The sequence below is a fragment of the Emericellopsis atlantica genome (genome assembly GCF_019669845.1).
Source record: "Emericellopsis atlantica unplaced genomic scaffold F5Z01scaffold_34, whole genome shotgun sequence".
Classification (NCBI taxonomy): Eukaryota; Fungi; Ascomycota; class Sordariomycetes; order Hypocreales; family Bionectriaceae; genus Emericellopsis; species Emericellopsis atlantica.
Window position 1 is genome coordinate 112,201 of NW_025764736.1, and position 21,631 is coordinate 133,831.

General features: G+C 51.6%; 8 protein-coding genes across 8 annotated transcripts; 6 read left to right on the forward strand and 2 right to left on the reverse strand.

The window, feature by feature from the left end:
• Window positions 1-3,889: 3,889 nt before the first annotated feature.
• Window positions 3,890-6,129, forward strand: F5Z01DRAFT_693788 (cytochrome P450; the record flags this gene model as incomplete). The annotated part of the gene is made up of 6 exons (XM_046266228.1): window positions 3,890-3,976; window positions 4,054-4,300; window positions 4,351-4,963; window positions 5,018-5,160; window positions 5,241-5,513; window positions 5,577-6,129. 6 exons carry the CDS (start codon window positions 3,890-3,892, stop codon window positions 5,747-5,749), a joined length of 1,536 nt encoding a protein of 511 aa, XP_046114572.1. The 3' UTR covers window positions 5,750-6,129.
• Window positions 6,130-7,208, reverse strand: F5Z01DRAFT_353506 (uncharacterized protein). Its single transcript, XM_046259262.1, has one exon. The coding sequence runs from the start codon at window positions 7,148-7,150 to the stop codon at window positions 6,248-6,250; it is 903 nt and encodes a 300-aa protein (XP_046114573.1). The 5' UTR covers window positions 7,151-7,208; the 3' UTR covers window positions 6,130-6,247.
• A 1,180-nt stretch (window positions 7,209-8,388) lies between these two features.
• On the forward strand, window positions 8,389-10,151 carry F5Z01DRAFT_693796 (uncharacterized protein; the record flags this gene model as incomplete). Its single annotated transcript, XM_046266229.1, has 2 exons — window positions 8,389-8,925; window positions 9,049-10,151. 2 exons carry the CDS (start codon window positions 8,389-8,391, stop codon window positions 9,712-9,714), a joined length of 1,203 nt encoding a protein of 400 aa, XP_046114574.1. The 3' UTR covers window positions 9,715-10,151.
• A 228-nt stretch (window positions 10,152-10,379) lies between these two features.
• F5Z01DRAFT_665567 (histone-fold-containing protein) lies at window positions 10,380-11,260 on the forward strand. The gene is made up of 3 exons (XM_046264163.1): window positions 10,380-10,548; window positions 10,608-10,741; window positions 10,793-11,260. The coding sequence occupies exons 1-3, from the start codon at window positions 10,455-10,457 to the stop codon at window positions 11,000-11,002; spliced, it is 438 nt and encodes a 145-aa protein (XP_046114575.1). The 5' UTR covers window positions 10,380-10,454; the 3' UTR covers window positions 11,003-11,260.
• Window positions 11,261-12,174: 914 nt separating this feature from the next.
• Window positions 12,175-14,016, forward strand: F5Z01DRAFT_629036 (cytochrome P450; the record flags this gene model as incomplete). Its single annotated transcript, XM_046261634.1, has 6 exons — window positions 12,175-12,474; window positions 12,529-12,822; window positions 12,876-13,185; window positions 13,241-13,520; window positions 13,567-13,672; window positions 13,723-14,016. 6 exons carry the CDS (start codon window positions 12,175-12,177, stop codon window positions 14,014-14,016), a joined length of 1,584 nt encoding a protein of 527 aa, XP_046114576.1.
• A 1,075-nt stretch (window positions 14,017-15,091) lies between these two features.
• On the reverse strand, window positions 15,092-15,586 carry F5Z01DRAFT_640061 (DNase1 protein; the record flags this gene model as incomplete). The annotated part of the gene is made up of 1 exon (XM_046262498.1): window positions 15,092-15,586. The coding sequence occupies one exon, from the start codon at window positions 15,584-15,586 to the stop codon at window positions 15,092-15,094; it is 495 nt and encodes a 164-aa protein (XP_046114577.1).
• Window positions 15,587-17,026: 1,440 nt separating this feature from the next.
• On the forward strand, window positions 17,027-17,410 carry F5Z01DRAFT_600468 (uncharacterized protein; the record flags this gene model as incomplete). The annotated part of the gene is made up of 2 exons (XM_046260749.1): window positions 17,027-17,290; window positions 17,339-17,410. Coding segments are annotated over 2 exons (336 nt in total), but the record flags the coding sequence as incomplete, so codon positions are not given.
• A 2,105-nt stretch (window positions 17,411-19,515) lies between these two features.
• F5Z01DRAFT_665596 (uncharacterized protein) lies at window positions 19,516-21,276 on the forward strand. Its single transcript, XM_046264164.1, has one exon. The coding sequence runs from the start codon at window positions 19,714-19,716 to the stop codon at window positions 20,917-20,919; it is 1,206 nt and encodes a 401-aa protein (XP_046114579.1). The 5' UTR covers window positions 19,516-19,713; the 3' UTR covers window positions 20,920-21,276.
• The last annotated feature ends 355 nt before the right edge of the window (window positions 21,277-21,631 follow it).

A 21,631-nucleotide genomic window follows, 5' to 3' on the forward strand; every position in this document is an offset into this window, starting at 1 on the left:
TCACAAACAGGGCTGGGGTACGGTGGGATATTAGATCAACAACTGCCAAGTGGCTCAACTGGGGGCTAATCAGTCCCATCTTCTTCTTCTGCAACCAACAGTGAAAATATCAGGCGTTTTGAGGTCACCATCAATTAATCCGTAGGCTGCCGCTCATTCAAACATTTGATCAAATCAATGAAACGAATCAAACAGCCAAGGACCGCATATTTGCTAAACAGCTACGAGACGGGGGTAAAGGCCAAACCCCACCCCCCATACACTCAAACATTGAGGTGGTGTACTGTAGTGACACGAAGGCGCAGCTCAGTCTAGCTAACCCTGTGCATTAGCTTAGGGTAGTAGAGTCTCATTAGATATGACTCAATTGCTGCAGTAGATGTAACCTAATACACAGGGGAACCTAGCTCAGGCACGTAGGCTTGATAACCCGGAGCCTTGTTTTCGTTGATAGGGCAGCCAGATCGTATCCGACGCCCCGCGCATCAACGACCGACCGTTGAACTTGGGCCAGCGGAGACAATGAGGCTATTGCGCCGATTCAGGTGTGCTCTGGAGGCACCTGTCCTCTAGGTCTGACCTAGGGGCTTCAGCGCAGCTTCGATCTGTGTTGGCTTCCAAGCTTCGAGCTGGCCGGCACAGGGGTGGTGAACGAATTCCAGCACACTGGGCTTCGTGGCACCTTCCAAGGGGCTCCGGCACCAATGATGTTCGGGCATTGCTCCTGGCCACGTCAAGTGGTCGAGACTGACGTGTCTTTTGGCGCACGGTCCAAGTCAGTGGTTGCCTTGCAGAACAAGAAGCGAATGATCGGTGGCGCCTGTCAGGTGCGAAGCAATGAAGGTGCGTGACGCGATCAGACGCGCTGATTGCACAGTGACGAAGCAGGCAAAGACGGTCTTGTTTGCCGTTTCTCGAGCGGACTCGACCCAGGCATCATGGGAGATCGTGCTGGGGCCTGTTGCACAAGCCCATCCGCGTCAAGGCGATGCGCCACATAGTCTCCGTGCTGGAATCATCTCGATCTCCAGAGCCACTCCACAGTCACGGTAGCATGGATAGTTGCCCACAGCCGCGCCTTCAGTGTGTAGCTCGGGAACACGAGCGATTGCATGAAGCCGAAAAATTCTCGAATACAGCAAACATCCTACCCAGGCGTTCCAGCTTTTCAAAGTGGCATCTAGGTCCTCCATACTTGCCGACCTCCCTTATTCACGTTGTGATAGCTTTATGTTCATCAGGATCAGATCTATGTATGCATTCAACACCCAAGATAAGCATGTCACGTATGCCTAGCTAAGGTTGGTCCCGGTGATAAAGGCAGCGCATACAATGTCCAAGCGCGAGCTTACCGACATTGAAGCATCCAGTATGTGGAGTTGCGCAGCGTCCATTTTACAAGAATACCGGTCTAGTTTACGGTCACCGATTTAGTGACTCACAGGCAGCCTCACTCTTACGAGTCACAATTTGTCGAGTCCCAAGGTCATTGGCTTCCTCGGCCTCATGGACGGGCAAGGTGTAAGCTCTAGAAGCGGAGTGCTCACATCCGGGATCAGCCTCATGCATAGCTGATTAATTAGTGCTCACATCCGGATCAGCCTCATGCATAGCTGATTAATTAGAGGAGGCGCAGCGGAAAGGGCAATGCAAAGGTAGTTCTAGTTCGGGCAATAGAAGTTCTTGTCGAGATTGGAGGGATGTCAACACGAAGCATGCTTGATAGGCGTGAGGACGACTCCCGACATAGATCCATACAGCACTGACCAATGATGGATGATACGGCGTGGTGACAGCTCGTGGTCACTCGGACCAAACCACAACAGTCAAGATGCGCCCACATTGACGGCACCACTGGTGGACTTCCTGTTAGCAAGCTGGCAATCCCGAACTCCTTGCTCAGTGGGAAGAGTCGAGTTGGTCGCTCGCCCTGCCTCATGCTTTGACCGCGTCGCGACTGTAGGCTCGTGGACGAATGGCCGTTTCTACCGCGGGTGTGTTTGTTGTACGAGCACAAGATCGGTCGGTGAAAGCACCCTCACGCAATTCATGCGTGGTGCCTCCCGGAACGCATAGTAGATGGTCCTGTTTCGTAACGGTAGTGGCTATCGTCCCGAAGCAGGGTGGGTTGTGTTATCGGGCTGGCCTTGGTCAGCCTCGGATCTGCGACAACGTCGATATGTCTGGGTTGTCACGTGACATGGGCGCTCAACGGCTGACGGCCTGTGAGAATGACCAATGAGGGGATTCTTGCCAAGTTTGGGGTCCGGTCGTGCTTTGCGTTGTGCGCTGGAAGCCGAGCTGCCACGAAGCGGCAGTACGCCGGTTCCTAGGGGACGACTTGACGTGAGCTGATAGGGCATGGAGATATGGCGAGGCAGCAGGCCAACGCATAGCCAGAGCGACTGCGCTTCAGGCGAGAGGCAACGAAGCAGGGAGCCGGTTCGTCCTACCAAGGCAAAGTAGCCCGCGGTAGAGACTCAGAGATGCCCTTACCAGCCGCCTCTGGTCGTAGGCGCCCAGCGGCCGTGTGTACTTGACACAGTGTGACTCGGGCACGCGTGAGCCGCCTTTGGCAACCCGCGTCGGCGTTAGCGTTCAGTCCGCTAACGAGCTGGTTGTGGCCGTCACGGGTCCTAGCTTTGGAACGAGCCTCTGAAAGTGACAAGAGGCGCGATGCTGGAGGCTCCCTGCTCTCTGCATGATCCCGATGTCACCATCGCCGCCGCTGCAAGCAAGGATGCTCTTTGTCGCCGCCGGTCTAACATTGGTCAGAGGGAAGGTCCAGCACAACTTTGGCTCCGGGCAACCGACACGGGGCCGGACAGCCATTCAGAGCCACACATGCCGACGCGACTCCATCTTGTGCGTCCGAAGGGATGCAGTGATAAGCAAGTGCAGCTTCCGCGCCGGGGAACATCATATCTTGGGCCGGCAATTGGGGCACGATCTACTCCTTTCGACTTCAGCTTCACAACATGGCCTGTGGCGCAATATATGTACAACCCCGGACAGCGTGTAGTGCAGGAGACTTCGCCCCGGTCGGGTAGCCGCTTATCAGCTATACATGCCCCAGGCCACATTAGGCTGTTATCACGGAACCGTCAAGGATTTCGTGCTAGCGCTCTGCGACAGGAAATGACTCAACGTGATTCACTGACAAACGCTGCTAGCGCAAGCCTTTGTACTTTTTTGACAAACTTTCAGGGGTTGGATAGAAAGTAGCCGGAATGCGCTAAAGCGAGGCGTGTCACCGGCAAGGATCTTCCTATGCGCGGCGGGGGCGAGCGAGAGAAAACGCCCAAGGGGGTGGCGTTACGCAAGGCGTGGCACACAATTCTAAGCGAGTGGGTTGTCTAGTCCTTATGTTATGGCTTCCTCAAAGGTGGGGCCGCGGCACGAGTACCTGAGGCCTTGCCTAAAGAAGAACGGGTGCATTGGCTAGCGTTCCTGTCAAAAGCGCAGAAGCCGCCGGGTGGGTCGTGTGGGCAACGCTTTCCTGGTCTTAACAAATTTGGTAGTGGACCCACTGTGCGATGACGAGGTCGCTGGTCTATTCACAAGCGGCCGACGTGTGTGTTGTCTGAGGGAGTGGGCTTAGCTTTTGTATCATGCAACCAATCGTGCCAGCCTTTCAGCTGCCTTTACGTCAAGCCATTGTACGAACCGTTTCCAGCACAGCCAATGAACTCGGGAACGAAACGACAATCAGCCCTCGTCACATAGCTCCTCACGACTAGGGTCGAACAGAACTTCTCAAGTCACCATCATCAGTTATACAACCCTCGGAAAAGCGCGTGCCACTCCTCCTCCCCGACTGTCTATCGCACGAGTTTTGCGATTGTTCCCTATCGCTGTTCATATCCTTCCGATAAAGCTGTATTCAGAAATGAAGGACTACATCGAACTGTTGATCAAGGGCGCGCTGGCGTTCCGTCTGATCTGGCATCTGCTGCGACGGTATCAGACTTCCCAAGTATGCCCTTGTGCCATCAAACAAACAAAGATGAACCTTTCGCGCCCATACTGACCGCGTTCATTTCCCCTATTTAGTTTGAGCGGAAATTCGCCCTTGAGAACGGCTGCGAGCCACTGCGTCCATGGAGCGCCAAGTGGCCCATGGGCCTTGACCTACTTGTAAAGGTATTCCGATACGCGCGAGAAGAGCGAGTTCTGCGCTTCTTCGTCGACGTGATCGGCGACTCTGGCAACACGTTTGAGCAGAGGCTGCTTGGAGTGACCGGCATCGACACAATTGACCCGGAAAACATCGAGACTATCCTGTCGACCGACTTTGAAAGTAAGTAGTGCCACACCACAGTCGCTACAGATTGCTGAGACGACTCTCAGATTTCACGCTCGGGCTACGTCCTGCGCACTTCAAGCCCCTTTTGGGGTCTGGCATCTTCACGCAGGACGGGGCTGCCTGGAAGCATTCCAGGCAGCTGTTGCGCCCACAATTCGCCTCAAATCGGCGTCAGAACTTTGAGCAGATTCAACGCTGCGTGCAGGGCATCATCAATGACATCCCCGAGAATGGCGTGGTTGATCTGCAGCCACTCTGCTTCAAGCTTACTTTCTCCACCACCATGTTCCTCCTCTTCGGGGACGCTGTCGAGGCAATGGACTGGGGCAAGGTGGTTGGCCAAGAGTCGAGATTCTCCGCGGCGTTCAGCCTAGGCCAGGATTACCTGGCGAGCCGAGGCCGTCTTAATGGCCTATACTGGCTCGTGAACGACAAGAAATTTCGCGAGGCGTGCCGGGTGTGTCATGAATTCGTTGATGGGGCAGTCGCAGACGCGCTCGAGGATTCCGATAAGAAGCGAGCCGAGAAAGAGGAGAGTTACGTCTTTATAAAGGCACTTCTTCAGCAGACGCGAGATCCCAAGGTCCTGCGTGACCAATGCCTGAACGTCCTACTGGCTGGGCGAGATACCACGGGCTGCTGTATGGCGTGGTCCTTGTAAGTGATATGTATCGTTGCCCTGTAGAGTGCGGTGATGCTGACCTAGAGAAGTCGACTACTTGCTAGACACCCTCATGTTCTGAGCCGGCTTAGAGGAGAGGTTGCAGAGCACGTTGGAACCGGACCCGAAGCGGCGCTTCCCACACGCGAACAACTCAAGAAAATGACATATCTGGGCCTCGTCATCAAAGAAGGTTCGTCCCTCAAATACCGTCATGTCTTGCCCCTTCGCTGGTGGACTCTCTCCTCAAGTGTACCGTTGCTAAGAACCCAGTTCTGCGTCTGTACCCCTCCGTGCCCGTCAACTCTCGATCGGCCATCAACACAACGACCCTCCCGGTCGGTGGTGGCCCAGATGGCAGGTCACCTGTCCTTGTACCGGCTGGTACAGCTGTGGGATACTGTGTCTACGCCATGCACCGGCGAAAAGATCTCTACGGCGAGGACGCAGACGAGTTCCGGCCCGAGAGATGGGAGGGCGATAATCTGAAGAACATTGGATGGGGGTATCTACCCTTTAACGGAGGGCCCCGCGTCTGTCTTGGTCGTAAGCACCCGTTTATTCTACAAAAAGCTTTGGTAGTGAACAATACTAATCATTATTTTCTAGAGGAATTTGCTCTTCTCGAGGTTTCTTATACTCTCGCGCGGTTTGTACAGCTGTTTCCGAGGATGGAGGTGTCTGACATGGAGTCCGATGTGAGAATCGGCGAAGAGAAACAAACCTTAACGCTTGTTGTGAGCTGCGCTGAAGGGTGTAATTTGTCGCTCAGGCGCAAGTAGAAGATACGTCCGGCGTCGCTGGGAGATACTATCCGCTAGCAGGGCTTGAGCGATAGGGATCCCTGTGTATCTATATCTGATGACATTATACATCTTGTACCGATAAATTGAGAAGAATTCCAGTCGTCAAAGGAAATATCCGAGGTTGACTACTTATAAAGGAACGGTGTTGAGCTATGCCTCCAGTGTATAGATGTTTGGGGGTTCTACGACAGTCTTGGCTGGAATGGCTCTTGGAACAGACAGTAGCAAGAAACACCATTACTATGTATCTCGGGAACTGATATATCTTCCAGGCATGGATTTCTTATATCAGGAAGCCGCTGCTCTCTTCTTAAAGACACCTATGACCTCAATAATCTTAGCCAGCGTATCGTCCTCCATGATTTCCCCGTCATCGACGCCAACCACCTTCTCAGCGACAGGAGCAATATGCTCTCCTCGGACTCACGATATCGCCCTTTGGATTTGTTCTCTTTTCCTAAGCCGATGTCTAGTCTACATAGTCTGAAGCGATTCAGCCTCGAAAATCACACCCGGGCGATACTCGAAGCGCAGACAACCCTTATCCGTATATCCGCCCTTCCCGCCGTTATTGCATTTCTTATAATTTTCAAACATAATGTCCTTGCATCCTTCTAGTCCTCGTTCCTCTTCAACAACACATCCTCGGAGCCAAGAGACGCGAAAATGATACAATTGCTCTTCCTCTTCCATATACGTTCGAGCAATAGGATCAGATAAAGTATTTAATACTTCATCTTCGAATGCGTTACAAAAGAGTTCTGAAACCCATGCTTGAGTATCTTCTAATGTAATTCCTTCATTCTCACGACTATAGCACCTTGGTTCAGAGAGCTCATCAGAGAAAATCGAGGGCATTACAGTCACTGTCTCAACGGCTTGCGATTGTGGTGGTAGTGATCGTGTACTGGCAGAAGTGATAACCTTTGTTTCATGACTTGACGTACGTGCGAATTCCGACTTTGGCGTGTGTGTGATTTCTGTCTTTGGCGGGTGTGTGGTTTCCGTCGTAGGCGTGTGTGTGCTAGTTGTTGCTTCAGCCAAGGGAGTAGAGAGCGGTGTTGACACTCCCACAGTCTCCATCGCCCCGCTAAACATCAATATTGGTGTGCAGCTTACCGTAGCCCACGTGGCTGGAGGGGATATCTCCTCGACGTAGGGTACGGTATATACCATGTCATTTCGAATATTATTGATATTGAAGTTCGGTAGATCGTCGTTTAGTTTCTTGATCTCCCTGTAGTCTCTGAGCCCCAAGGCTACTCTAACGTCTTCGAATATCATGCCATGGCTAGGTTGCCACAGCCCGGTGTCGCTGATCCGGTTGCACCCCGTCGCGACTGCCAACGTTGAAAAGATGAGTACAAGGAGCCACATTATTCTTGACTGATTGCAACTACAAAAGAGTGAAAAACAAGAGTATACTCCAGTTCACTAGCTCATATTTGTAGTCTAAGACGACGTTGTATAGCTGGCGAAGCATAATAACAGGTATATTGAAAGCCTTTAACGGCCGTTAAGTTAAGGGTCAGGAACGTGATGTGTCCGATAGTGATACTGTGCTGTTTGGTATCAAGAATAACATAAAACTAATCACCGGGAGCCAATAGGACCTATAGGACACGGCAAGGAAAACAGTCTAGATACGAAAATAATTCAGTAATGCCGGATGGCTCGTCTGTGCTCAACATCTAGGACCGTCTTCGTAGAAAATACGCCGCTTATTGAAACGAGTGGTTAAGGCGATAATAGCGTAGACCTAGGGCCTTAATAGCTCTGTTAGCGGCGATTTTGATCTTTTTCTGCGCAGGTAGCATTCAAGCCTAATTATAATTATTATGATATGAAAAGGCAGTTATTATATAAGTCCTTGTTAAGTAGGCCAATAAGGAAAATTGTTCTACTATTAAGTAGCTCTAAATTCCAGCTTCTAAATAACACGATTTTTAGCCGTATTGAATAAGTGGATATGTCATGGGTCAATCATTTTAGTCACGGATATTCCCCGATTGAATAATGAAATTCAAGTGGGGCTAGTCTAATTTAATCACGAGTAAATAAATGCTTATTGAATTCACTAAACTAACCTCACTCTCATCGACGTAGTCTGAACGTAGGTGCGTTGGCTGCGTGGATTCCCTTTTGAAGCGGAGATATGTATATCTCTGCTCAGGGACGCGTCACTGTCCAATAGTGGAGTCGAGTCCAAAGAGGTCAGCATGAGCTCCAATCCATTCCCCCATCATAGGGGGCAGAATTCGCCGTGTAATCATTCTAAAATGGACGGAAGATGAGTTCTTGCGGCGTTGAATCGCCGTCCCTGCGCTTATAAAGCTACGGGTGGCGATGGCAAAATCGGATCAGTGTTCGCAGCTGTCATGGAGCCGTTGGCAGTGCTACAGCGGCTCTCACTTTGTCCTTTATCAAAAGCCTCTGTCGACGTGGTCGGGGCAGCCTGGGAAGCCATTCAGACACGTTATCCCAGTAAACGCGAGGCACCCACAACGACGAACTTGTCGTTGCGGTTTGCCACTCACGTAGCCGAGGGGCGGACGGGGGGATTCCCGGCGTCTATGCGGCAGTTGGCATGCGGAGGTCCTGTTGACGAACGGATTATGGAGGATTATCTGGAGCTTCTCCGTGCCCAGTCGCCCGCTTACGCCAGGATTGCCCAGACTCAAAGGCTCGATCGGACAAAAGTAACTTACGTCGGTGACCAGGGAGCGGATTACCCCATGATCATCCCTTTCCGGGACGATGATGCTTGGTCATTCGCCGTAGCCTATCCCGATTGTGTCCACTGGTACGAGAGCAGAACCCAGGCTGCTATCCCTCGGTTGGATGCGGGAGCCAGGGCCGTTGTGACGGATTGGACTGGGCCAAAGGTATCCCCTGACGGTGAAGGAGACACTGGAATTATAGCGCTTCTAGGTATCGCACGTCTTCAGCAAGGCGCGCCGCACGTTAGTCAGGATGTAGCTGATGGACAAGCATCTTCCTTTCGCACTCACGTTCTGGCAGCCGTGGCATGCAAAGCTCTAGAGCCGCCCGACGAGGCTTTGGCATCCATGCTTCTCGATGACCAACAGGACGAAATTCCTAGTACTTTTTTTTACGATGCACTTTATGGATGTGACATGGATAGGGATGATGTGAACATACCTGGGCCACGGAACACGAACTCGGACAGCGAGACTCTACCGCTACAGGACGACACTCCGTCGCCGCTACAGGACGACACTCCGTCGCAATTCGCGGGACCGTCTCTTCTACAGAGACGTGCGCTTCCGTCAACCCGTCCACAAAGATGTGACGCGCGGACCTGGTCGGACGATCGTCACATCATCCTTGGCAACCTGTGTGAGGCTGTCAGGGCCTATCGCTCCATACAAGCTTCTGATCGACGCAACCTGCCCACGCTCTGGCAGTCAGTCACGGGAAGCGCTATCGGTAGCGTGTTCCACGAGAGGCTGAATGCCGTGCGTTTCTGTGAGGAGATGGAGGGTTTGGGCACCCCGGAAGACGTCAGGCAAGCTATGAGTTACTCGGTTGACCTTGAGTGTGTACCAAAAATGAGGGGTTTGCAGAAGCAATGCGAATTCTGGCGTGACGTGTGTAACCTTCGCCGCGATTGGAATATGGGGAAATACGTCTTACTTCTTGCTCTCCCTACCCACCCACCACTCCGTCAATTAGCAACAGCTTCAAAAGCCCAGCTTCTCCGGAATCTCAAGCGGCGCCTCGATGATGAGACACATCCTCTTGAAACGTGGCTCAAGCAGAGTCAACCCCTATGCGCAGCAATCATGACGAATTCGCTGCCGCAGAAAAGCCTCCTTATTGATATCTACCTGATAAGACGGCATGGAGAGATAGACGACGCTGATTACGAAATGTATGTAAACACGAACCCCCAAGCGAAGCGTGCCTTGCCAAGGTAGAATGCTTGACCTCTGCGAGTGTTACACCTTGGTCGCGAGGTGCTTGGAGTGAGCCCTCCACAACTAGCGAGCAATGCAGAATCTTGAACTGGTACGCGTGCGATCGCCGCGCTGGTGCCCACTGCCTCATCCGTCAGTTCCTGCGAGGGCAAGGACTGGTGCGCGGACCGTAGCATCCTTCGACTTCAGCGTCTGCGCAATGGCTTGTAGAACGGGAGATCTTGCCAGGTGCTCAAGCATTGGACGGCGAAGGCATTTGCAGCGTTTAGGCTAGCAATGGACTGGTCCAATTCTGACACTCCTGAGCTTTGGCCGATCAGGACCCTTGAGAGACCTATCTTGTAGTATAGAGTACTCATAATGTGGTCCTCTCGTTTCGAAGCGCCACTGGTTATGTTCCGGCTGTCGCTCAAACTGTCGATTTCGTGACGGACGCTGTGTTGCTTGGCGCACTTAAATGTGCTGGGACCAAAACGTGACTATCTGTACGTCGAGCACTCTTCCAAAACTGGATTTTATAGCGCAAGTCTCCCTTGTTATGATGTAGATTTTTGTATTCGCATCTAGCACAGACCTAGGCTCCAAAAACAGATATGCTGCCGTGGTGACTGAGCTATATATGATCGTGACTATAAGGTGATTGCCTCGTCTTTTTTCAGAGTTCGAGTAGCCATTCTGAGGTTTTCGTACAAACCTTAACTTCTACCATACTGTCAGCCTGAGATCCCAGGTATACCGATATGGCTGGCCCATCGAGCCCATGGCGCCCGTCGGATTCAGACTATGCCTCGAAACCACCGAATAATTTCAAAATTAGGCCTGAAGAAACGCAACGTAACTCTTGTATCCTCCAAAGGCATATGTCATACATAATAAGCTGATTTTCTTCATAGTGGGGGATCCGATATGGCGGCCACCACCAAAAGCGAAGCGCCGGTATAAACCAGGAACAAAAGCTCTACGCGAAATCAGAACGTATCAGTCGAATACAAAGCTTTTGGTATCTAAACTACCATTTGCCCGATTGGTATATCTCTGCGTTACTTGGTCCAATTTCCAGTACTAAAAGATGATACAGTGCCGTGAGATAGGCCAGGCTTGCAGACCACAGGGTGCTGACTTCTATTGGCAAACCCAAGCGCTTCAGGCGCTCCAGGAAGCCGCAGAAGCATATCTCGTATACCTATTCGAAGACGCAAATCTTTGCGCCTTACACGCGAAGCGTGTAACACTGATGCGGAAAGACATTGTATTAGCACGGAGGATTCGTGGAGTACGAATTGATTAAGCAGCGACTTCCCAGCGGCTTGCCTGCATGCAGATCACTTGAATATTGAGGGGTAGGGGCCAGGATTTCATTAATACGTCTTCGATGGAAGTAGGGTCTCACCACCGCCATGTACTTGCTCACGGTGAGCTTTTGTTAAAGTATCATCGAGGTTATGCCATTTTTCCTAAACACCTTGTCTTGTCTCATCCTCACAGGGGTTTCATTGCTAAACAGATAGCGACGTACTCACTTCTTTGATTGCCCGTGCTCTTCTTAATGCTATGATAATGTAAAGTTAAGGCGAGTGCCTGTCTTCACGGGCGCTGTCTAATCTTATCCGACGCCCCCCGGTCTGCATCTTCCGAAATCGAGTTTCCGCCATCTGTACGGCCGGGTCAGCATAGTGTAAATACTTCGTTTTCCACCCCAATGTCCGAGTGTCACTCAGCACGCTCATGCACCCGTCTATTCGGGTCATCAACTTCCTCCTCCCCACTTTGACTGACATCTGGAAGCCCGGCGCCTCTATTGTGCACTCCTCACTCGACAACGCCGTCTTGGTCCGAACGCTGCCTTCAACAACCGAAGTCAGGCCCGTGCACAACGATGTAAAAGAAATACGTTGCCTTGAGTCGCCGTTAAGATGAAGCTTCACGCCGCGTCAACATAATGAAAAGAATCGTGGGGAAGTGGCTGAATTGGCTCAAAAACTCTGACGACGGCTGGCATCGCGGTTGGTGCCGGCTGCTGGAGAAGACGGAGGGAGATGAGCGACCGCGTTATATTTGATGAAACTGTGCGTCCTATTCACGATATATGATTGTGAGGGCTCACGGGAGCACGACGCTCCCGTGAGGCATGGTTAATTGTTGGAGCGTTGGACCACAAGAGGAGCGCGAGCGATGTGAGGCAGTGTCGATTTGATTCATCGGAGATAAAGTGGAAAGCACGTGAGCGGAGGACGCGGTCGCATGTCGTAACATTACGCCTGATGGCCGGTGCGAATTGGATCTCGAGGTCCTCCTTTCGTAATTTTACGTCGTCCATTGTTGGACATTGGCGGCACAGTCTCACGGCACAAAGTGGACGAGGAAGATGTAATGACCACCTGTAAATAGATCGGAGATATGCTCAGCTTCTACGCTTCGCTCATCTAGAGCTTTTGGTACCGCTTTCGTGTGATACTAGAGATGGAACCCGCCGTTTGGGGGCAGCTCGTCTCTTGGCCTAGCCTTGTTGTGCAGCTGGCAATAGCTCTTGTAGCCATCGCCATCCGTCGCCGATATCTTTCCGAACTTTCAGATATCCCAGGGCCATTCTGGGCGTCGATCACCCGGCTTTGGCACGTCTTCGTCATCCTCGAAGGGCAGCAGAATCTGCGGCTCAAGGCTCTTCATAGGAAGCATGGTCATTTTGTCCGCATAGCCCCTAGGGAGGTAAGTGTCAGTCATCCAGAAGCGAGATGGATTTTACAGGACGATCTGTTCAAGGTTGGTCGCCTCCTCGGGGATTCTCTTCAAAACCGCCCGTTGAACACCAAATAGGCCGACTGGTACAAGGTGACAAGTGTTCCGGACCGACGATTTCAGAATCCCATGTCTACGACGGATCCAAAGAAGAAGAAGGCCCTTTCGAAGCATTTTGCGAGAGGCTATGGCTTGTCACAAGTCTTGCAACATGAAGTCCGCGTCGACGAAAACATCAGGGAGTTGCTGCACTGGCTGAACGTTTTCGCGAAAGACCAGAAGCCGATGGACCTGGGTAATTTCGTGACGTTCACCACATTTGATAATGTGGGCTCGGTCTTCTTATCGAAGCCATTCGGCTTCATCAAGGCGGTAAGCCATGCTCCCTGCCACGATCATGCACGAGACGGATTTAACACCTCCAGGGATGTGACATTGGCGGCACGCTAAAGAACAACGTGGCCTTGAGCAAATTTGCCGCCGTTGCTGGATTCTTCCTCATTCCTCTGCGGATCCTCGTCAATCCCCTGACCAGCGGGATGATGTTCCTACCCATGGGCCACTTGTACAGGACCACGTCGAATGCCATGCGCGTACGGATGAAAGATCATGGGTCTGAGAGGGATATACTCTCCCAGTGGCTCAGAGAGTGGGAGAGACACCCCAAATTGACCCTTCGCCAGATCGAGGCTCAGCTTAATGTCAATGTGGGCGCTGGAGCAGAGCCAGTCTCTAGTACATCTTGCTCGCTTCCTGCAATGGTCTGTCAATTACTAATCAATATCTGCAGCTGCCATCCAAAGCACAATTTATCACATAATTCAGTACCCAACCGCCTTGGCAAAGGTTCGAGCCGAGATCGCGGATGCCCAGGAGAATGGTTTATGTCTGGGCGATGTCGTGTCCTTCCGCGACGCCAACAGATTGCCCTATTTGCAAGCTTGCATCAAAGAATCACTACGCATGTTCAGCCCTACAACGATGGGTCTCCCTCGTAAAGTTCCTGAGGGTGGGCTCACCATCGGATCTCGCTTTTTCACAAAAGGAACAATCCTTAGTGTTTCCTCGCAGTGGGTTTCGTCGAGGAATGACACTCTACAGGCTGACGCAGTTTAGGGTTATCCACGCATCAACAGAGATCTGGGGGCCCGATGCTGGACAGTGGAAGCCACAACGCTGGCTGATCGGCGACACGAGAGACATGGAGAAGAATTGGCTAGTGGTAAGCGGACTGTGAGCCATAAGAACGGGAGTTCCGGCTAACGTGGGAAGTTCTCGGCTGGATATATGACATGTCCAGGCCGCCACTTTGCGATGATGCAGATCGTCAAAGTAACCGCTTCATTGATCCGTGATTTCGACTTTGATCGGGTTGATCCTAAGAAAGCGTGGAAATGGCAGGCGAACTTTACCGCCTTGACGCACTCTTGGCCCGTCTGGGTTCGACACTACAGCGGTGATTCTGAAACATCCAGAGCTAGCCCAGGCCAACAATGTGACGTCGCCACTGGGCGATTCGACGCTGACAAATCCGTCCGAGTTGAGCCCACGCCAATAGCTTCATGATTGCTTCGGCGGTGCTCTGCTAACATTGATACCGTCACAATCTTTGAGTCCATGGGCGATGGTTGGACAGCGTAGGTCTTTTCAGTACTCTGGATTTAGAATGTGAGTCTAGTCTGTAATTACAGACACACCCAAAGCGAGATCAAGTCGCTTACGCACCTCGAGTCACAGTGACAAGCGAGGCTCATCTCCATCCGGTAGCGCCTCAGAGTACAGCACAGTATATACTCGGACGGTGTGCCGATCGGATCAACAACCCAAACAAAGGGCGCCACTGTTCGAAGTCAAGAAGCGCAAATTGCATCGCTGACTGGGGCGGTTTAGCTAGCGGCAGACAGGCCGAGTAAAGACTGCATACACACAACGACCATTGCAACAGGGATGGCACTACCTCTGGATGTGCCCCTTGCAGTGGAGGCAGTTTCGTTTTCAACGCTGTACGGGCAATGATTATAATGTGTTTTTTTTTTTCAAGTTTCTTTTAGAACAAGACATCAGTTCAAATTGGAATGGCTAGTTTACTATTTGATAATGCGTCCGGCACCATAGTATAACCTTCCGAAAAGAAGTTTGAGTCTATGGGCGTGGATCGATGTGTTCTTAGGATAACAATATATATAAAAAATAAGTCGTCGGAGCCTTTTCGTAATGTAGCTAGTGTAAGATTGTGTGGGAAATATAGCGAGCGCTAGCCCTTAGACAACTGTCTGCCGGCAGGTGAAATAAGACTGTAGTCCTAGGAAAATATGGTGCGCAAAGTGGCGTCTGAATGGAGGTGCGAAGACGTAATGTGTGCGTGGTGAAAGAGTGTGGTGCAACAGCAGCGCCGTGTGGGGCTGCAGAGCATATCAATGCTCAGCGCGTCTATAGTTATGTCTATCGGTGTGTTTCCAAACGGCCTCAGGCTTCGTTCTAAGGACTCTGCGGGGGGTATCTTATGCTTACTATCCAAATATTCTGATCATGTCCTCGGGACATGCGCCCGGCGCGAAAGGGATCGTTCTGAAAAGAGTGTTGGTATGAGGTGTGTCAAAGAATGGAAAGAAGCCCATGCTTCAGTAAGGTGGTGAGTCGCTTAAGCAAAGTTAATACCGGTGGAACCCTCGCCGAGAGTGGTGATGAGGTGGTCCTCGGTGGTGGCCTTGGTCTGGACATCGTCCCAGATATAGTAGGCATTATCGCAAGGGAAGATTTCGCAGCCAGACATGGGAGACTGAGAGTCAGCAGGCCACATCTGGTGGACGTTGTCCTTATCGTCAGGAACGACAATGGCGGAGACGTCGAAGAAAGTCATCCCGCCCCAGCCGCCGAACTTGACCTCGCCGAGCATACCATCGCGGTAAAGCTCGCCCTCAGGGACGGCGACAAAATTGCCGACGAAGTCATCAGCGAAGTCGACAGTGGTCTTCTCAACGTTGGAGACGGTCACAGGATCCATAGGGAACTTGTTCTCGTTGGAAGTGAAGTAGACGGTGCGGGTCTGGTCATCCAGCGTCCAGAAAGTGACCTTGCCCGCGCTGACGATGGCAGCAGAGCTCAAGAGAGCGAGGACGCAAGTGATGAAATGCATTCTGAAAATGGTTCGAGGGAGTGTCTTGACTCTGTGTGTGGAGTAAGGTGCTGGTGATCTTCAAAAGATGAATCAATGAGTGAATGTAGAGCAGATCGAGCCGTTGCTGAGTTATTTTTCAAAAGAGTGGAAAGTGAAGGTTTCAGAGACTGTTGATCTACAGACAGGAAAGGATTGTTAGTGAGTCCGGGGACGGGAAGAACAGCCCGTAGCTGGGGGGAGGAGGCGCTTTTTATATACTGCCGACCACGAGAAAATATGAAGTTCTGGAGATGGTACGCCTATGTAACCTACTCATGACCCCATTCTTGCTTCTTTGTTTATGACGTTCAGTACGTTAGCCTCCCGATAACGCCGCAAAAAACCACAGGTGGAGGTTTCGCTTCGCCATGATCAATTGCCATCCATCGCCCCAGCTACCAAGCAATTTTCTACATAAATGCAATTGACCTAATTTTGTTCAACGCGACTAATCAAATCAATTCTGGCCTATCTACCCTAAGCCAACTCAGCATCGATCAGCACCATAATACCGGTTTCATGATCTCGCGATCATCCCTTCACATTGAGCATCGCGCCTCTGCAGCAGCTATGCAAAGGCCCGTAGACCTCTCTGCCCCGATGAATATCTAAACATTGTTCCGCGCAGTTACCAGCGCGACTTATCAATAGCAACACTGATTGGCTAATGGGAGACCGAGAGTTGTCATGATTGGATAATGAACAAGAGCAGCAGCAAATTTTCCCACGTACGGCTAGTCACAGGCGGGTCCCTTATTATCCACGCCGAGGCCAAGCGGCCTATATTCATTGAACAACCACAGGGGCACTCAGACGGCACAGACCGGGTCCTCCGAGTCAACCAAGCCATCTACGGACTACGGGAGGCTCCTTTGTGGTGGTTCGAATGCCTCACTAAAGAACTCAAGAAATTAGGGTTCAAGGCCCTTGACACAGAGTTGTGTATCTTCATCCGCGGTGACGGAGTGAAACTTCTTGTTTACGTTGACGACATGATCATCGCGGCCCCTCGCAAGTCACTTATCGAGGAAGTCCTCGTGGCCTTGGAAGGCATCTTCAACATGAAGCGCATCGGCGAGGTCAAGCAGTTCCTTGGCCTTCAACTCATCCGTGACAGGAACAAACGCACCATCTTTATCCATCAGACCACCTACACCGAGGGATTGATCGCGAAGTTCGCTGACCCCGGAATACACACTGCACAGACTCCCTGGCCGCCAAAGGCCAACCTTCCATCTAACTGGAAGTCACTGACAGACATCATGCAGACGAAACAGTGGCTTAAACGCACCGGCAGTCTGAATTGGTTGTCTATCGGTACCCGGCCTGATATCGCGTACGTATGAATCCTCCGTTAACTGGGTCGCTTAGGCTCTTATCCACTCCGACGCCGCTCGGCATGGCGCCCTGCACGAGCATCGATCGATCAAACTATCAACATATGGAATTCTGTTTATGGGGACTCCTCATCAGGGCGGCAATGGCGTGAAGCTGGGGCGAATTCTCGCTAATGTGGCGTCCCTTGTCATGGCGGCTGACGACCGGCTTCTGAAGCACCTTGAGCGGGACTCGGAGTGGTTGCAGCAGCAGCTGGGACAATACGCACCGATCAGCAACGACTTTGTGACGAAGTTTGGGTACGAGGAGTATGAGACTCCTACCGTGTTGGGACATAGTATCATGGTTCGTTATTTCTACCGCCACCATTCACACTGGCATTAATCATATTAGGTGGTTCCAAAGGCATCGGCGGTCGTTCCAGGAAACGCAGACGCCGAGCCGATCGTCATCCACGCAAACCACTGGTACTCTCCGTACATGCGCAGAGCAATGATGGTACGTATGGACCCACAAAGCCAGTGCGACCAATTTTAGCTCTACCTGGCCCCGGGTGTATCGGACGGAAAGCTCGATTAATTGGCTACTGCCCCTTTAGTCCGATATCCTCTGGCGCACCATAACCGTGTCGGACCAATAGTTTATCCTTTCCGCCCCCCCGTTTGAACGGTTCTTTAACTCCGCTTCTTCCCCACTGGCCCTTCTCAACATTATTCCAATCATGCCTCCACTCTTCGTCTGCTCGACATGACGCGAGACCTCGTCGCCCTCGGAAGGCTTGAACAGCTACATTCACTTGGATCCACAAGCATTCTCTTCCGAGTTCGAAAAGGAATCATCCTCAAAGCTGCTGTTGCAGTCTCCAGGGATCAACAGATTCAACCCAGGCCGAGGGTAGCCGAACCAACTGTCATCCGAACTCGGCGAAAGTACCCATGAGCTCTTGTTATTCAACGTCGATTTATTTCATGGCTCGCGGGTATGTGTTTTATCCTCTCGCGACAGGATCGCCCGTCCTTGACTAATACAGCCTGGCCTGAGTCAATTACACATCTCTCACTGGGCCAAATGTCTTGTATTGGATTGTCTGTCATTCGCGACTAGTTCCGCCGTTGTTTGACAGGAAAGTATGCCCCTGACGTACTCGGCCGTCCCAATCGTGGGGTTGTTTATGGTTGCCCCGAGCGGTATGGGCTGATCGTCTGGTCGGGTCGCATCAAACGGGAGTGCCATATTCTCGATTTCGCTAGGAGCTTGAGCCGACCGGCCGAATTTGGCCGCGGATGAAGAAGTGAGCTTCTGGAAAGGTGTTTTGCTTGCTGAGCTGAAACTTACCTAGTTGTCCTAAATCTCACGCATGATTGTGACGGCCTATTTCCCTCGTCACGAAAGTAGGACCTAGAAGTCGCGTTCGTTAGATCAGGAAAAAAGCATATGGCAGCACTTATGAAGTTGCTTAACGCGATTAGTAGCAGACCGTGGATGACCAAAAATGATCGAAGTTGTGTTTCTACAAGGGAATCTGCTCCCGATATTACAATCTCTTCTATGGCTTCATGTAGCTGCCTTGGAGCGGTGTAACTTCTAGTAAAGTCGGTTGCTGTCGTAGCATCCGTTCTTGCAGCCGGGAGCGGCAAGATCAAGCAGATACAAGAGGGAGATAGGCCTCCTCTGCCAGCCCTCGATGTAGCTGCGAGATTTTAGGGTCCGGGGCTTGCGCAGCTTTCTATCGTATAGAACAACACGGGAGTGTGAATGTCTTGGTACATTTCTAAATTGCACAGGTGTGTACTCTTAAGTCAGCCTAAAGCTATGTCGATTCATGGCTTTTTGATCACTGCTTAAGGTACCGGATTGAGTGACGCACACTTGCGCTACCTAGCACATTATTCCTATTACTTCGATTCGTTTAAGCTACTTCAACTTTTTAAAGCCTGGAGCCAGAACCAGCGATGTGGCGCCACGGGCTATATCTGTGAACTTAGTGGTAGTAAAAAAGGCAGATATTCATTTGCGGACACAAGCCCCATCCATAAACGTGGTTCTCTGTTTGGGAGGCTGCACATCCTCAAGACCGTGGTACAGTACTGAGCTGTAGCCGTTAAGGAGTCGCGGGTTCTTGTTCGAGTATCGGGTGAAAGTGCTCTACCCCTGAAGTCGACACTGCGAGAGGCGGTATCACAAGTGATCAAGCTGCTGATATGATGACTACAGGGTACTCAGGGAAGAGGCCAATTTGCGCCGTCCCCCGCATCGAGAAACGGCCGCTATCATGTATTTTTGGATGTCCGGAAGAGAACACGTTTTGAACGCCTGTGTACGGCGTGCGTTCGCCAGAGATTTCCCGGCGGAAGCACGCCACAGGTTCTCCATGTCCAATTTCTGTTTGGGTCGGGTATCACGCTGGACTAGGTGTCCGCATTGTGCAAGCAGCCTCCTCGCGGGCTAGGGCACTCCGTCAAACGAACCATGCCCAACGTAGCCTGTGTGTGACAGACCCAAACAGTTCAGTGCTATGAATGCTGGAAGACCATAAACACGTCTATTTCGGGCCGTATGCACAGCCTCAACAATGAAGCACCGCGCAGTCCTAGCCGTAGAGCCAGAGACAAGACCGCCTCGTTGCTGCGGTAGCCTGGGTGCCGGGTCAGGCAACAAATCATAAAGAGTCCTGGGATGTCCTGATTACTTCCACATCTGGTACCGCTATACCTCGATATCTATGTCTGACTTTCCCCGACCACACTAAGAGCAAACGAGTCAATAGTATGGCTGACGCATCTGATGCTCTCCAGGGTATTGGGAAGACCGCCGAAGATGTTTGGTTTTTCCCACAGGAGTTGAGGCACGGCCTCAACACATCCGACCTCCAAGACGACGTAGTCCGAGAAGCTCTCGCCACTGCCTACGAGTATACTAGGAGCGTCATACCGGAATGGCAAGACTATGACAAATACCTGGCATTCATGAAGACCATCGTCATTGCCGTCTTTGCCGAGTTTCGCGGCGATCTGATCCCACAGGACGGCAGGAGCTCAATCCTCGGGTACGACTTGGAGGGGCTGCTGGATACCCTCTTCCACGGTACTGGCATGCGTAATGCCATGTCGCGCGAGTTTCGAGCCTTTCTTCTTATGTCAGTGGAGAAATCCAGCATGAGGCTAGACTCGGAACTCTTTCGTCGCTACCTGCATGCCCTGGCAGATTCTCCCGAGAGCTGGTTCCGACTCCGCGACTGCGACGCACTGGTTCGGTTCACAATTATCAGCGCGCTCTCCTGCAACCAGTATAAAGACCCGGCATTCAGCGAGGAGCAATGGTGCCTTATTGGGGAGATTGGCTGTACGCTCTACGACGCGGTCGCTTTCTACAAGCATCGAGCAGAGGGCGAGACGAATAGTACCTTCGCATATTTCGAGGCCGACGCGCGCGTTAAGCTCTTCAAGCTGTACCGCATGCTTCTCTGGGCCCTAGATGTTGAATGGGCGACCGATGCCTCCAAGCGCTGTATCCTCAATTTCCTGCGCCCATTTGGGGGCCCTCTCCACATGATGACGCGAAGATACCGCTTCGTCGAGGATGACCTGATGATTGGAAAACCGGAGACAGAGGTTGTGGTGGATTTGACGCGCGGTCATTTCAAGCTCTGGAACCGAGTTGAGGAAACTGCCGATGAAACGGTAGCACAACTGACCAGTGACGAACGGTACGCAGGCTTTATTGCGCAGTCTGGCAAGCTGATGTTCGATGGATTTTGCGACCTTCTACAGCGCAATGGCAGTCGTGACTGTGCCAACTGCAGGCTCAGACCGCCAGGCACGTCCAGGGCTATCCACCAATTCGGAGGCATCCAGCTGTGTAGGCAGTGTAAAGAGGATTGGGGGCTGTACATGGACGCGTTTCCCGCGCGAGTTGCAGCGGCTTTTCCAGAGATGAAGGACGCTATCGCAAAAGCGGTCACGCTTCCCACTTGAAGCTCAGAAGGCCTTGCTGGATGTTACCTGCGTGGTGCGGGAGACTATTTCGGGTAGAAGAACAATCCAACGCAAGTACAAGCGCTTGGGTCAATAAAATTAGGGTTGCAAACTCAGCAAATAAATGAGAACTTGGGTAACCCAGCTACGGGGTCTTGTTGAAGAACCAACATGTGACCTGTACTTTCCGTCAACTATCAAGATGATCATGGCCATCTCATTTCTCTAAAGACAAAGTCGGGATCATTGCGACAGCATAACGATCACACAACTACGGAGGTACTATATATATACATACACAGACGCATCAGTCATTCACTACCTAGCTCTTTATTTACCAATACAATTCTCAACGCATGAATCAGGTCGATCGCACTCGGCTCTGGCTAACAACTGCTTTATTATCCTAATTTCAACACAGAACCATCTTTCTCTACCTAATAGCTACTTTAGACCTAAAGTTACAGGAATACCCTGACACGCCAGAATTCTGCGTCCCAAGTCGGTGAGTGAAATTATGCTTTTAGAGACATACCGCGCTTCTTATCACTCTGGTTCGTTCGTCCTCAACGCTCTTCGGCACATTGGTCGTTGCCTCTAACGTCTGGTCAGCCGAGGTTTTTGGCGGGGAAGCAACCGTGATTCGCACCAGATTTGTGGAAGACTTCCAATGTAACCTTTCCAGGTCCTATAATCAGCTCTTTCACCACTC

Bases quoted from the DNA above. Each gene is read 5' to 3' on its own strand.
- F5Z01DRAFT_353506 (XM_046259262.1), bottom strand. From the start codon at position 7,150: ATGTGGCTCCTTGTACTCATCTTTTCAACGTTGGCAGTCGCGACGGGG.
- F5Z01DRAFT_665567 (XM_046264163.1), top strand. From the start codon at position 10,455: ATGGCTGGCCCATCGAGCCCATGGCGCCCGTCGGATTCAGACTATGCC. The intron at 10,549-10,607 runs GTAACTCTTGTA...TTTTCTTCATAG, and splicing joins TAGGCCTGAAGAAACGCAAC to TGGGGGATCCGATATGGCGG. The intron at 10,742-10,792 runs GTATATCTCTGC...AAGATGATACAG, and splicing joins AACTACCATTTGCCCGATTG to TGCCGTGAGATAGGCCAGGC.
- F5Z01DRAFT_665596 (XM_046264164.1), top strand. From the start codon at position 19,714: ATGGCTGACGCATCTGATGCTCTCCAGGGTATTGGGAAGACCGCCGAA.